The sequence below is a fragment of the Ipomoea nil genome, unplaced genomic scaffold (assembly GCF_001879475.1).
Source record: "Ipomoea nil cultivar Tokyo-kokei standard unplaced genomic scaffold, Asagao_1.1 scaffold2868, whole genome shotgun sequence".
In the NCBI taxonomy this organism is placed as follows: Eukaryota; Viridiplantae; Streptophyta; class Magnoliopsida; order Solanales; family Convolvulaceae; genus Ipomoea; species Ipomoea nil.
This window is the reverse complement of record NW_017619296.1, coordinates 90001-104402: the sequence shown is the minus strand read 5'-3', so window position 1 is coordinate 104402 and position 14402 is coordinate 90001. Positions and strand designations below refer to the sequence as shown.

The 14402-nt window shown below is 37.7% G+C and overlaps 2 protein-coding genes and 1 long non-coding RNA gene across 3 annotated transcripts; 1 reads left to right on the top strand and 2 right to left on the bottom strand.

Annotated features, from left to right (window-relative positions):
- Positions 1-3228: 3228 nt before the first annotated feature.
- LOC109160663 (putative late blight resistance protein homolog R1A-4) lies at positions 3229-12582 on the bottom strand. The gene is made up of 3 exons (XM_019308944.1): positions 11264-12582; positions 10948-10959; positions 3229-3275 (listed from the first exon to the last, which is right to left on the bottom strand). Exons 1-3 carry the CDS (start codon positions 12568-12570, stop codon positions 3257-3259), a joined length of 1338 nt encoding a protein of 445 aa, XP_019164489.1. The 5' UTR covers positions 12571-12582; the 3' UTR covers positions 3229-3256.
- LOC109160665 lies at positions 3453-11930 on the top strand. Its single transcript, XR_002050798.1, has 3 exons — positions 3453-4049; positions 8283-8284; positions 11895-11930. It is a non-coding gene; the product is annotated as an uncharacterized LOC109160665 (long non-coding RNA).
- On the bottom strand, positions 12576-13953 carry LOC109160630 (putative disease resistance protein At1g50180). Its single transcript, XM_019308912.1, has 3 exons — positions 12969-13953; positions 12628-12644; positions 12576-12596 (listed from the first exon to the last, which is right to left on the bottom strand). Exons 1-3 carry the CDS (start codon positions 13951-13953, stop codon positions 12576-12578), a joined length of 1023 nt encoding a protein of 340 aa, XP_019164457.1.
- Positions 13954-14402: the final 449 nt, after the last annotated feature.

The following is a 14402-nucleotide window of genomic DNA, read 5'->3' as shown; positions in this document are numbered from 1 at the left end:
AATTTCTTTTTCCACGACTCTTCTCATTTGTAGATTTTGACCTCTTACCTCTTTGAGATTTAAGCCTGAGTCTTAACAAAAGTAACATTGATGCATTCAACTCGTTCATAAACTTGATTCCCAGTCAATGGTTATGGAGCATCTGTATAGTCTTGCACCCCATTGAATGCCTTTTTTAATTTTTGATAAGGGTGAAATTTATCAAGAAATCTCCGATGCCCCATGTATACAGTCTTTCTACCATAAACAAGTTGATGATAACATGTATTATCTTCACATATGGGGCATGCCTTATGACCTTTGACACTATATCCAGACAGATTTCCATAAGCTGGAAAGTCATTGATTGTGCAAAAAAGCATTGCATGCAACTTAAAAGTCTCATTCCGGTATGCGTCAAACACTAACACACCTTCATCCCATAATTGCTTCAAGTCATCAATCAAAGGCACCAAATAAACATCTATATCATTACCTGGTTGTTTTGGCCCAGAAATCATCAAACATAATAATATGTATTTTTGTTTCATACACAACCAAGGGGGTAGATTATAAATTATCAACATAACTGGCCACGAGCTATGCTTGCTACTTAGATTCCCGTGGGGGTTAATACCATCAGTACAAAGTCCAAGTCTAAGATTTCTCGACTCGTGACCAAATTCAGGAAATGCATTATCAAATGTTATCCATTGAGAAGAATCAGCCGAGTGTCGAAGCTTGCCATCAGAAATCCTTTGATCTGCATGTCATGTTAAGTTCTTCGCATCGCTTGGATTTGCAAACAGGCGCTTAAATCTTAGAAGAATTGGGAGATACCATAAAACTTTAGCTGATGGCCTTTTCAAACGTACTTTACCAGCAACATTCTCGCTTGTTTTATAACGAGATGCCCCACATATTGGACATGCATGAAAATCTTTGTAATCATTCTTAAACAATATGCAATCGTTAGGGCAAGCATGTATCTTTATATATCCCATACCCATTGGACACAAAATTTTTTTGGCATCATACGTACTATTGGGAAGTTCATTACCATCTGGAAGCATGTCCTTTACTATTTCAAGTAAAGTAGTAAAGCTCTTGTCGCTCCACCCATTCCCATCTTTCAAGTTGAATAATTTTAATATAGCAGATAATCGGGAATATTTACTACACCCCGGCCATAACGGTTGTTTTGAATCATTCAATAATTCATCTAACTCATTTGACCGATTGGTAAACTCTTCTCCAACATCGCGAAATAGTTCATCCAACCGATCTTCAGACTCATTATCTTCATTGTCAACATACACATTAGATGTCGTAGACACATCGCGTTCACCGTGCCAAATCCACTGTGTATAATATGGATTAATCTCATTAACGATTAGATCATCATATATGTCCTCTTCACCTAACTTTTTCTGATTACAACATTTCTTACAAGGACACAACCACTTGTTATTACTATTCGGAAGGTTACTCTTTGCAAAGTCTAAAAATTTTCGAACTCCATCTTCATATTCCGTACTAAGTCGATTAGCTATTATCCAACTTTTATCTATCACGTACAAGCCAATCTAAAATAATAATAACCATAATTAAACATTTGTTAACACTATTTTAACAAATTTATATAATAATAACTACTACAACAACTATAATAATTTTAGCATTTACGTAGTGCAAACAAGTAGCATTTAATGGACGCAAATAATCTAGAAAAGGAACACGGGAATTCATGGCAGCAGATAATTTAATTTCATATCAATTCTAGATGTTTTCTTATACATCCTAACTAACCAAAGAACATGCCAAACACAATGTGAATTGAATCTTGCTAAACACAATAGACAAATTGCAGTAAATCACTAAGTCTAGATCCCAAAATTATCAAAAAGTACATTTTTACACAATTATTCCTAAAATTTCGAAATATACACCATAATAATTTATAAAATTCAAAAAATATAAAAAAAATAATTACAAAATATATAAAAAATGATTATAAATATAAATAAATAAATAAATAAATAAATAAATAAATAAAAATAAAATATATATATATATATATATATATATATATATATATATATATATATATATTACGTACCCGAGCTGTGACGGCGGCGTCCGGCGGCGAGAAACGAGACCCGAGCGTTCGAGCTGTGGCGGCGGCGTCGGAGAGCGGTGGAGGAGAGCGGCGGAGAACAGTGGAGGGGACGAGTGGCGGAGAACAGTGGAGGAGAGCGGCGGACACCAGTGCGGTGGATGGCGACGGCGGAGAGCTGCTACGGTTCGAAGACAAGGCGGTGGATGACCGGCGGCGGCTGGCGTGGAGGTGTGGTGGTGTGGCGGTGAGGATCGGAGGTGTGGCGACGGCAGACGGCGTGGAGTTGTTTTTTTGTTTGAATTCAGAATGCAGCTTCGATTAGGGTTCTACTACGTAAAAAAAATTATACGACGTCGGCTATATAATTAGCCGACGTCATATATTTTTAAATTTTTTTTATTCAAGATACAACGTCGGATAATTATTTTAGCCGACGTCGTATGGTATTTAAATAAAAAAAAATTGAAATTAAAATACCATACGACGTCGGGTATTTAATGAGCTGACATCGTATGGTATTTTAATTTCAATTTTTCTTATTTAAATACATACGACGTCGGCCAGTCATATCGACCGACGTCGTACCTATTTTAATTTTTCTTTTAATTACGATTATATATGACGTTGGCTATTTTCTTTAACCGACGTCATATGTATTTAAAAAAAATAATAATAATTTTAAATATTTATCGTCGGATTTTCTAAAATTCGACGTTAAAATAGTGACGTTAAAGCTGTTTTCTGTAGTAGTGAATCTTTTCAATTAACAAAACCCTTACTCGAATGGTTCCTCATAAATGTGTATTTCCAAATAGCTCATTCATTTCATTTCTGGTAATAAATAAAAGGCTTAACAAAAGATAAAGTAGGTGCATTCCTATGTTGTAATATAGCATGTGCATCATATGGTTCATGGCCAAACAACAACTTTATTTCATTTATAGTTAAAAATAAAAAATTAGATTGAAGAAGCAGAAACCATTCAGCTCACCTAATGGTACATGGTGCAACATACCAACAAAATAACCACAACAAGTACAGTACAGTACAAAAACCAGTGGCAGGCAGATTCATATATACTCATGCTATGCTACGACAACATCCATCCATCCATCATCATCATCATCATCTCTGCTTAGCTTTGTGGCTCTTAACTTTTCATCGCCTCTCAATCTCTGTATGTGTTTAAGAATTAGATGTTAAGGAGAAACCAAAGATTAAGATTAAAAGCATGCATTTAGTTTGTTTGCTCATTATATTTAAAACTAGAGTAAAGTAGAGTATAGAAACAAAACAAAATACACAGGTGTATGCAAATAGTATACAAGAGATGTCTAGAACGAACAAGGAGGGCTTCATTTCCAAAGCTTCGCTGCTCATCTTGACTAAGCTTCGCACAAGTCAAAACAGAATCCCAACAGCCATTTATTTGAATCAATTCAAGTGTGGTAATATCAGCAAACGCAATAGGGATCTCTCGCAACAAATTGCACCAATTTAACTCTAAATGTTGAAGCACAGGGAAATGATCACCCACCGCATTCCAATTTTTCAAAATCCAGCTTTGAAATACCAACCTTTTCAATTGACGGAACCCTGCCTCACATGGCTCCCACTCTGTGCCTTGACAAGCATGTATCAATTTTAGAACTTCTAGATTTGGCAACATACCAATAAGTCTTATATCACTCCATGGAAACCTAGTCAAGATGAATTTGAGCTTCTTAAGATTTAGTAGAAAACTAGTTGCCCATGGGATGCCACTATACGGAAGTTTGAGATGCCACTTTTTGATGCTTAGTTTCTCAAGCTGCCCCAAGTGCACAAAATTATAGAAACCATCTGAATTTTCATATTCAAAATTCATTTCACCAAGAATCCCCAATTTTTTTAAATTTGGAATCCTTGTAAAAAGATCCTCCGTACAACACTTCGGACGCAACCAAGATATGTGAGATCTAAATATACAGAGTATAATCTACGAGAAACTTAACTCGTAGTAGCGGAAGCGGAAGCACTGTAGATCTCCAGTCATGGTTGATACCCTGTTGTATTGCCTCTTGAACAGTAGATCTGCAGAATAGGGTTAGCCATTTTGTCCCATACTTGACTCAGAACCCTAGATGGTGTACTGGTATTTTCTGAGCAGTATGAGTACCATAGCTTAAGTGCTATATAATGAATGTGTCTTGTATCCCATCAATACAGGGTTTATATAGGCATATGGGTGGAATGCAGACTTAGCCTAATGTCCAGTCCAACCAATTACTTAATGGGCCTAGTCCACTTGCACCACATAATTAAGGCCCATATGGGAAAGTCTTACAGTCTCCCACTTGGTGCAAGTACTAGCGCAATTCTCATCAAAGAACAAAACACACGAACCATAGTAATATGTCATCTACTGAATAAGTGAGTTATATCTCCTATGATCACATGCATTTTGATTCCCCAACTTGAATCCTTTATGAACAAACCCTATGTTTATTCCTGGTACCGTAAGGGGTGTTTCTCAAAATAAAATATATATGCGCAACTAAAGAGAGAAAACTATCCAAATTGTACAAAAGAGTACAATGTATGATCTCTAAGATCCTTAAAAGCATGCCTTAAGTAGAGATCTCTTAATGTTAGCATAATGCTAACTATATATTCGATGACTTCTTTATAAGTTAACTTTAAGTACTATCTCTAACGGCTAAGAGCTTGGAGTTAACACGTCTGTTACTCCCACTCATCAAAATAGCCAAAAGATAGTCAAGTCACAGAATCATTCCAACAACTTAGACAATAAACCAAAACTCTAAGTCCATAAATTTGGAATGTTAAATATACACCATAACTTCCCAAATAATCTTAAGGTCCACCTCAAAATGAACTGAACATTATGAGTCTTACTTTTATGTTCTCAAAATTGTCTTGAGCCTTACAAACCAAAATGGCCCAGGATCAATTTTGAAGAAACTAAAGACTATTAAATGCTGAAGAATTTATTACTTAACAGTGCACCACAAGTTATATGTTTTGTTCTAATAAACTCCTCAATATTGTTACAACATTTTCATAAATATGTTGCTAAACCAATATGAATTTATATGATCAAATTCAATGATTCTTGAGTTGCTAGCATGTTAATGCTTTAAAAATCCTTGAGTGTGCGGGATACTCGAGAAAGAATCACCTATGTTAGAGAGAAGTGAGGGTCGCTTCAAAGGAGAATTGTTGGGCAAAAATTCTTTAGAAACTCTCGCAGAACCATGAACGGTGACCCACGACCAAAACGGGCACACTCGTGAGAGAAAGAGCATGGTTGGGAGATTCCTGTGTGAGATATGTCATCGTCTACACAAACGGCAGTCAGTTTAAAGACATTGCGTTCTACCGTACAGCCAGTAGAGTAAACATGTCTTTACAAGGGAAGGTTCAAAGGGTATAATGACTCCCTACCTATCCTATGCAGGGATCGACCGTTTGAACACAGTTGTTTCCGATTTCAAAATACCCCGAAAATCAATTTTCATTCATGTGGGGGATTGTTGGAAAAAATAGCTTAAAATGGCATGTTAAGTGGCTTTTTTGTGGTACAATTATCAGTGGGGTCCACTTCCGATTTGGGTCGGGTTAAAGTGGATTCAGATTCTTCGTAGTGAGACGAAGAGATCGATATATTGTACGCTCAAAACAGATAATGGGTGAATCAGATATTGATTCTCAAAGTAGACCCATTTGAGTTAGAAAATGAAGGGAAAAAGTGAGTTTTTGTCCCATATTGGTTTGGAAAGAGGATTTGCCCCCCTTATATACAAAAGTTCTTTTGAAGCTTATAAAATTGTATAGCATAGAGGCTCTCTCACGCCGGGGGGGGGGGGGGGGTGCAAATCAAATTCCAACTAGACGAAGTTGAACCCGAGATTGAAAAATGCTTGATTCAAGACCAAGCTCGTGTGCGTCGGCACCTGCGGGCATGAATGTCGTTTGGAAATTGGCTGGCCTTGCGGGCTAAGTTATGCCAAACTTCGGTACGTTTTCCAACAGAGAGCCACTTGAGAGGTTTCCATCTAACAGAGAGCCACTTGAGAGGTTTCCATCTAACAGAGAGCCACTTGAGAGGTTTCCCATGCACCCAGTGGCCGAAAGGTTTCCCATCTAACAGAGAGCCACTTGAGAGGTTTCCCATCTAACAGAGAGCCACTTGAGAGGTTTCCCATCTAACAGAGAGCCACTTGAGAGGTTTCGGCCAGATGGCCGAAACATGCACCCAGTGGCCGAAATTTGCAAGTTTAGGCCACCTGAGGCCTTGGCCGAAACTTGCTGGTGCCCGAAAGTTCGGCCTTTTCGTGGCTAAACTGAAGCTCCTTCTGTGACCGTTGGGATTTTAATTCAGCTGTTACGGAGTTAATTCTTTGGAATTAATCCCAATTTTAATTTTGAATTAAAACTCAAGTTAGTGGTTGCTGTTATAGGAGTTGTGGGGGTGCCTTTTAATGCCAAAATAAAAGCTATCTAACTCCTTGATCCCTATATAAGAGAGGGTAGTGAGAAGCAGATTTTCACACAGAGAGAACAACAACAGCACTACACGAAACTTTGTTTTCCAGCCTCAGAACTCTGCTTCTACTCCTTTTCTTAGCCATACTGTGTTCATAACCATTGTCTTGCTCGCCGGATTCTTTGTTTGAATGCTGAAACATTGAATCAAAGCAAGTTTTATCCTGGGAAGCCTAGGCCACAACGCTCCTAGCATCTTTTGGGAGATGGCAAATAAGCTTTTAAGGAAAGAGTGATCGCTTGACTCTTGCAAAAACCCAACACCAAACACGAGCCAAATTTTCTCCATCTTTCCTTCCCTTACTTTCCAGAAAATAATAATCTTATTTTATTTGATTATTATTTGTTTTTCTACCAACGGTTCCAACAGATCTTCATAGACTTTGCGAGCTAAAGTGGTCTTGCCTATTCCCCCATGCCTACAATTGATTATCAAGATTCCCCATGGAATCATTAAATCAACATCAATAATAATCATAGTAATTCGCCATTTACAATCATATGGGGGAAACCCTAAGGGGAAATCATAGCTATAAAAATAGGTTTTGTTGAGACATGGGTTACCTCTTAGCCTTAATTAATTCCTTGGCTATGAAGGGTCTTTCTTTAAGCTTTCTTGCTTTCTTGATTTCTTCTAAGGGCTTGGAGCACTTTGGGGTGGTGGAACATTTATTGTGGTGGGGGGTTCTAGGTGCCTCTTAAGTCTCCTATTTATATATTTAGGAGTCCTGGTTAGGAACTAATATTATAGGCTTGCTAATTCTATTCCTTTTGGAACTAAGGATTGGGTTTAGGGATAAGGGTCCATGGTCCATAGTGGACCATATTAATTAATTAAAGGGAATCCTAATCGTAGTCTGAATAGTAAAAGGCCTACTTGCTTTATACTTAATAGATAACTAGGTCTAGGATTCCTAATTAGAATCTGAATAGTAAAGGGTTTACTTTCTTTATTCCTAATAGGCTTAGGACTCTGATTTAGGCAAAGGTCCACGGTTCATGGTGGACCTTTATTAATTAATTAAAGGAAACCTAACCGAATTAAATCATATTTAATTATTATTAATGGGATTAATTTAATAATTAATCCGGGATTGAAGGCCGTAACACGGGGTGTTACAGTCGTCCCCCACCAATCAACCACCAATGAAAACCACCAATCACGGCAACACATGCCCGAATAACACATGTTATCCCCCAAAAACGTGGACCCATCACTCAGGCCACAACTCCATAATCACGTCACGGCCACCACGAGGACCGCTGCAATACCTTGGTGACTAGTGTCCCATACCACTAATCGTGCAATCCAGGTAGAGCCACACACGCACCACAACTCAACAAGAGTCGAACAACGGATCACAACGAAGGTATGAAACATACTCAATCAAGGAATGGGTCACAGCCCAACGACAACAACGATGGATAACACAAGTTATCATCAACCAAACGGAAGGTACAAACAACACACACGCTAGCATTAAGACAACAAACTAGCATGCTTATCAACGGGGAAACTCAAGATAGTTCCAAGGAACACACAAGACACCTCTTGGTCCAACGAAGCACAATGTTGAACACTTAGCACGATTCAAGACACCAAAATCCTACATGGATACCTACCATATAGTTCTAGACGTACGAAACATCAAGAAGACACTCAAATAGTTCCACAAAAGAACAACGGGAAGCCAAAAGACCAAATACCGAGTCAAACAAATCACGGGGAACAAATCTCGAACGAACACCACCGTGTTCCCCACGGGTAGTGCCCCACCCGTGGTCCCGCCCGCGGGAACACATCCCCACAGGCCTATGTACCCGCGGGTAGGCCGACGGGTGGTGCCCCGCCCGCCGTTCCGCCCGCGGGAACATCCCTATTCCACAACAAATCCCTTCGGGGATTTTCTTCTCCAAACACAAATTCAAGTCCAAAACATGCCAAATCTCACCAAACACAGCAAAATGACTTGAACCATGGAAAATGCCAAGCAATGGCACAAACGAACCCTAAACACAAGCTCTAGATATGCAATATCACAAGACAAATGCATAAACCCTCACATTTCATAGCAAAACACATGTAGAATCCAAGAAATCACATATAGGTAAGCAAAATAGGTTTTGTAGAGCATGGGTTACCTCTTGAAGACCAAAAGACTTCACTTTACACCACAACAAGCTCTCCACAAGGCTTACTTTCCAAACCCACTTCAAGATCAAACCAAAAGATCATAAAGATCCTACCTTTAAGAAAAAGACAACTAAGATGGAACCAAAAACACAAGATGAACTTAGATCTTACCCTCCTAGATGCCCAAATAGGTGAAAGGTTGAATCTTGGAAGCAAATCTTGGAATCTTGACAAGGGTCTCAACTTGGCTTGGAGAATAAGCTACACTTCTTTTCTAGAGAGAATGTAGAACTAATTTCTAAGAATTGTAGGGAATGAAATGAAGAAGTCTTCTAGGTTAGGTTACAATACTAACTCTTGGTGAAAAGATAAGAATACCCTTACTAACCCTTAGAAAGTGTAAGGAACAAGGGAACTCCCCTCAAAGCACAAGGTACAACACAACTTAAAGGTTGACTAGTCAAATTCTAGTCCTTGAGTATTAAAAATCAGGATTTTAGGAATTAATTCCTCAAATAAAAATAAGATTAATTACTCAATTAATCCATGGATTGAATGTGGATTTTTGGGGTGTCACAGTCAGATTCCAGCTTGTTTGTCAAAGCTAAAGGACGTAAGCTAGCCATTGTGCTAGTATACGTGGATGATTTAGTTTTAACTGGTGATGATGTTGAAGAAGTTCTCAGAACAAAGGAAAATTTGTCAATACGCTTTAAAATGAAAGAACTGGGGTATCTTAATCATTTTCTTGGTGTAGCAAAAGACAACCAACAGTGTCTTTGTCGACAACAGAAGCAGAGTACCGAGCAGCAGCGATGGCAACACAAGAGAGCACTTGGTTGGTGCAGTTGCTAAGAGATTTGCATCAATCAACAGAGTATTCAATTCCCTTGTACTGTGATAACTTTTCAGCAGTATGTTTGGCAGAAAATCCAGTGTTTCATGCTAGAAGTAAGCATATTGAAGTGCACTACCATTTTATCAGGGAGAAAGTTCTCAAGGGAGAAGTACAAATGATCCATCTTAGAACTGATGAACAAGTTGCTGATATGTTTACAAAAAGTTTGAGCTGTAGCAAGCTTGATTACTTTGGCAAGAAACTTGGTATTACAAGGAATAAGATAGTTGGTGTTGAAGGGGAGTGTTAAACATTACAACACCAATAATCAGCTTGACCGATTCTGACGTTACGTGGAGCTAATTTCAGATAATGCAGTAGTGGATATAGATCGTGCAGTAGTGCTTTGAATTATGGTTTATTTTTATTTTCTTTCAGTTAGTTTCTGTAGCCTATATATAGGCCAACTTTCAATGGTATTTATTGTCTGAGATATAATACATTTCATCTTCTTCCTTTCAAACTCCCGTGAGTGCTTTTGCTTCGTTCTACCATTCCAACTTCTTTATTCTACAATGAAATATGAGATAGAAGTGATCTGAGAGGAAACAGATCAGATCAGATATGATGGCCATGAAGAATTCAAGTAGCATGCATGAAGTAAGTGCATATATGTTAAATGGTCACACATATAATATATATATTAGAGCTGAGGGATAGAAAGAGACCATAATAAAATTTTCTGAACGAACAAGGAGGGCATTTCCATAGTTGTTGTATACTTGTATTGCTCTTCTTGAATCAACTTTGCTGAAGCTAGAACGGAAAACCACTAGGAATCTCTTGCAAAGACATGCATTTATGTAACTCTAAACATTCAAGCACAGGGAAATGGTCACCCACGGCACTCCAACGTTCCAAACATGTATATTCGATTACCAATATTTTCAATTAACGGAACCCTTCCTCGATGGTTCCTCATAAATGTCTATTTCCAAATAACTTATTCATTACAGGTAATAAATAAAAGCCTTAACAAAAGATAAACTACCAAGGTCCATTCCTATGTTGTAATATAGCATGTGCATCATATGGGTCATGGCCACACAATACAACTTCATTTGATTTATAGTTTAAAAAAAAAAAAAAAAAAAAAATCAGTTCCGTGAAGCAGAAACCATTTCAGCTCACCATAATGGTACATGGTGCAACAAAGTGCGTAAATTTCTGAGTAATCCAACAAAATAACAATATCCATCATCATCATCATTTCAGCTCCTGCTATGCTGCGCCAACATCCACCGTTTTAACTTTTCACCACCTCTGAATCTTTGTAGTTGTCTGTATGTGTTTAAGAATTAGATGTTAAGATTAAGATTAAAAGCATGCATTTAGTTTGTTTGGTGATTATATATAAAACTAGAGTAGAGTAGAGTAGAAACAAAACAAAATAAACAAGTGTATGCAAATAGAATACAACAGATGGACACATTTATATAGGTAAGGATATATGAGATACAGAAAATTGAGAGAAAGCATTGCATGCATGCACATAATTATTGATTGCAGAGGAATTGCAAAGAATTTAAATAGCATGAAATGTGATACGGTCAGAGATATAATGAAGGCAGGGATAGAAAGAGACCTTAATATATTTCTAGAACGAACAAGGAGGGCTTCATTTCCATAGCTTTGTTGCTCATCTTGAATACGCTTTGCAGAAGCCAAAACAGAATGCGAACATCTATTTAACTGAATCAATGTAAGTGTGGTGATATCGGCCAACTCAATAGGGATCTCTCGCAACATATTGCAACCAGTTAACTCTAAATGTTGAAGCACAGGGAAATGATCACCCACGGCATTCCAATTTTGCAAACACCAGCAATTAATTACCAACCTTTTCAATTGACGGAACCCTCCATCACATGGCTCCCACTCTTCGCCTTTACAAGCATCTATCAATTTTAGAACCTCTAGATTTGGCAACAAACCAATAAGCCTCATATCACTCCATGCGAAATGAGTCCAAAAGAATTTGAGCTTCTTAAGATTTGGTAGAAAACTAGTTGCCCATAGAATGCCGCTATATGGAAGTTTAATAGGCCACGCGCTGATGCTTAGTTTCTCAAGCTGTCTCAAGTGCACAAGATTACAAAAACCATCTGAATTTTCATTTTCATGCCGCATTTTTGCTTGAATCCCTAATTTTTTTAAATTTGGAATCCTTGTAAAAAGATCCTCTGTACAGCACTTCGGATGCAACCAAGATATAGTCTCTATGTTTCTATGAACAACCTCTGAAGCCTCTAATGTAAAAGGAATTCCCTCAACATAAAAATTCCTTAACAGTGGCATTTTCCAAATTTCAAATGCCTCAAATATAACACTACATCCACGGACAATCAAACTTTGCATATTCCAATGCTCAAAGAGCTTTAGTTTAAGAGGGTGTACTCTTTGACATAGGAACAAAGCTAAGTATCTCAAGTGAACAAGACTTGCCACATACAGCATCTTATCTTCAAAGTTCGTGAATCCAAGTTTCATGTCTATTACTCTTAATAGTTTGAAGTGACAAAGCACCTTAATGCTGAAATCAACAGCACCAGCAGAGTGTACGGAATGGAATTTGTCAAAGCCCATAGATCTAATTTGAATATTGTAACATCCAGGTTTAATACTTATCCAAGGACAAGCATTTGAAAAGAAGTGCTGTGATTTCCTCTTGTTAAATGGAAGTTTTACGGGTCCAGCAACAGCACCATGATAATCATTTCCAATGACATTCAAGAGATTTTCACATCGAGCTTCTCTTAAGCACAAGTCTCGCATGAGATCATGCATCCTAATTGTCTTGATTTTGCCATTATAACTCTGTTTACCAACAAGAACAAGACTTCTATCAACAAGATCTTCCAAGCATTCCGTGGCCACTTCCTCTGGATTCATATTGTTCACTCCCTCGAAAAATCCCTCTGCTACCCACAACTTAACTAACTTCTTTACAGGGATTTCATAATCTTCTGGAAAAACTCCACAATATAGAAAGCAAGTTTTAGAGGGGTGTGGTAATTGGTTGTAACTCAATGATAGTACACTTGAGCATGCTTCATTAGTATCACCAATTACACTTTCTGCAACATTCTTCCACTTGTTCACCTTCTCCTCTGTCTTGGAGAGAAGACTAGCTACTAAAGTAATAGCCAGAGGTAATCCTTTACACTTCTGCACTATGTCTCTACCAATTTGCTCAAACACCGAAAGAAATTCTGTTTTACCAAACACATTGCAGTAGAGATTCCAACTTTCATTGGCATCTAAGAAAGGCATGTTAATGGTAGTGTTACCTGAATTTGCATATTCAACCACCTCTTTGAGCCGAGAAGTCAATAGTATACGACTTCCATTATTATCATCTGGAAAGCATCCTTGCACACTATCCCAAGCAGTAGTGCTCCATATATCATCCATCACTATCAAATACCTCTGACCCATCAACAGTTTACGCAGATTTTCTTTGGAATTTCTTTGTCTTTGTTCATGGAGATCATTGCTCTGTTCATGAAGTTCATCTGTTGATGCTGCATTAACACAACCAATAAGGTATTGGAGCATTTGTTCCTTGTTATACTCTTGAGATACAGTAACCCATGCTCGTTTGTCAAAATGTAAAGTAATAGATGAATCTTCATAAACTTTCCAAGCTAATGTGGTCTTGCCACTTCCTCCCATGCCTACAATTGACACAACTTGTAGCTGTTGTGCTGATTGTCGGGTGAGCTGATCCATTATCGTCATGAACTCCTTGTTGCATCCGACCATTTTACTGTCAAACTTCATTGAAGTGTTTTTGGAAAATTTACTCACAGTAATATTATTCTCGCGTTCTGGATCGGGCTGTGATGATGTTGAACCAAGGAGTAGTCCTCTTCGTCGCATCATTTCATCTTGTGATGGACCATTTGCTAGCTGCTTTTCACTCATTTTAATCAACTTCTTCTTGATGTAATCAGTCTGTTTTACTGCTTCATTGAAGATTCCACGAAGCCTTTTGAGGGAAGCCTTTATATGATTACGCTTCGTCAAACCCTTTGCTAGATAAATGGTAGTCAACTCCATCTCAATCCCTTTTTCAGCTTTGAACGCTACATCTCTCATCTCTGCCTCAAAATCTTTAATCGCCGATTTCTCAAGAACTTGTTGGAGGAAATCAAGATTTTGATGGAGAGACTTAAGTATCTCTTGGTTGTCTGGAAGAGGCAAGCGTGGTTGTGGTTGCAAGAAGTGTAGATGGAGTGTTCCTTTAAGCGAAGTTACAGCAGCATAAGCCATTTGCGTCTCTCTATGTGTATGTGGTAAGCTGATGGATGATCAGAGCAGAACTAACTAAGATGAAATGAAAGAGAGCAATTCTCTCGTCAACGCTTAAGTCTAAACAACCATCATTTTAAAATTATATTAGCTGTAGTCGGTTAGCCAGTTTGTTTTTTTTTTCTCAGATAATTTAATACGGAGTATCAAATTAATATTTCTACCCTATGACAATTATGTCCAATTATTTTTAATTAAGATTACAAATAATTAATCTCTTTTGATTTATTTATATATTAGTTAATTTGGTGGTTATATATAATATTTAAATATAATTAGGTGTAGGAGAAATATAATTACATTTTTGGTTGTAGATCGGAGTTATACTCTAAGTATAGATTCTTTGACCTCTAAATTTTGATTAAAATGACGTTTTTAGTCCCTCATAAAATGAAGCTTCTAACAATGTT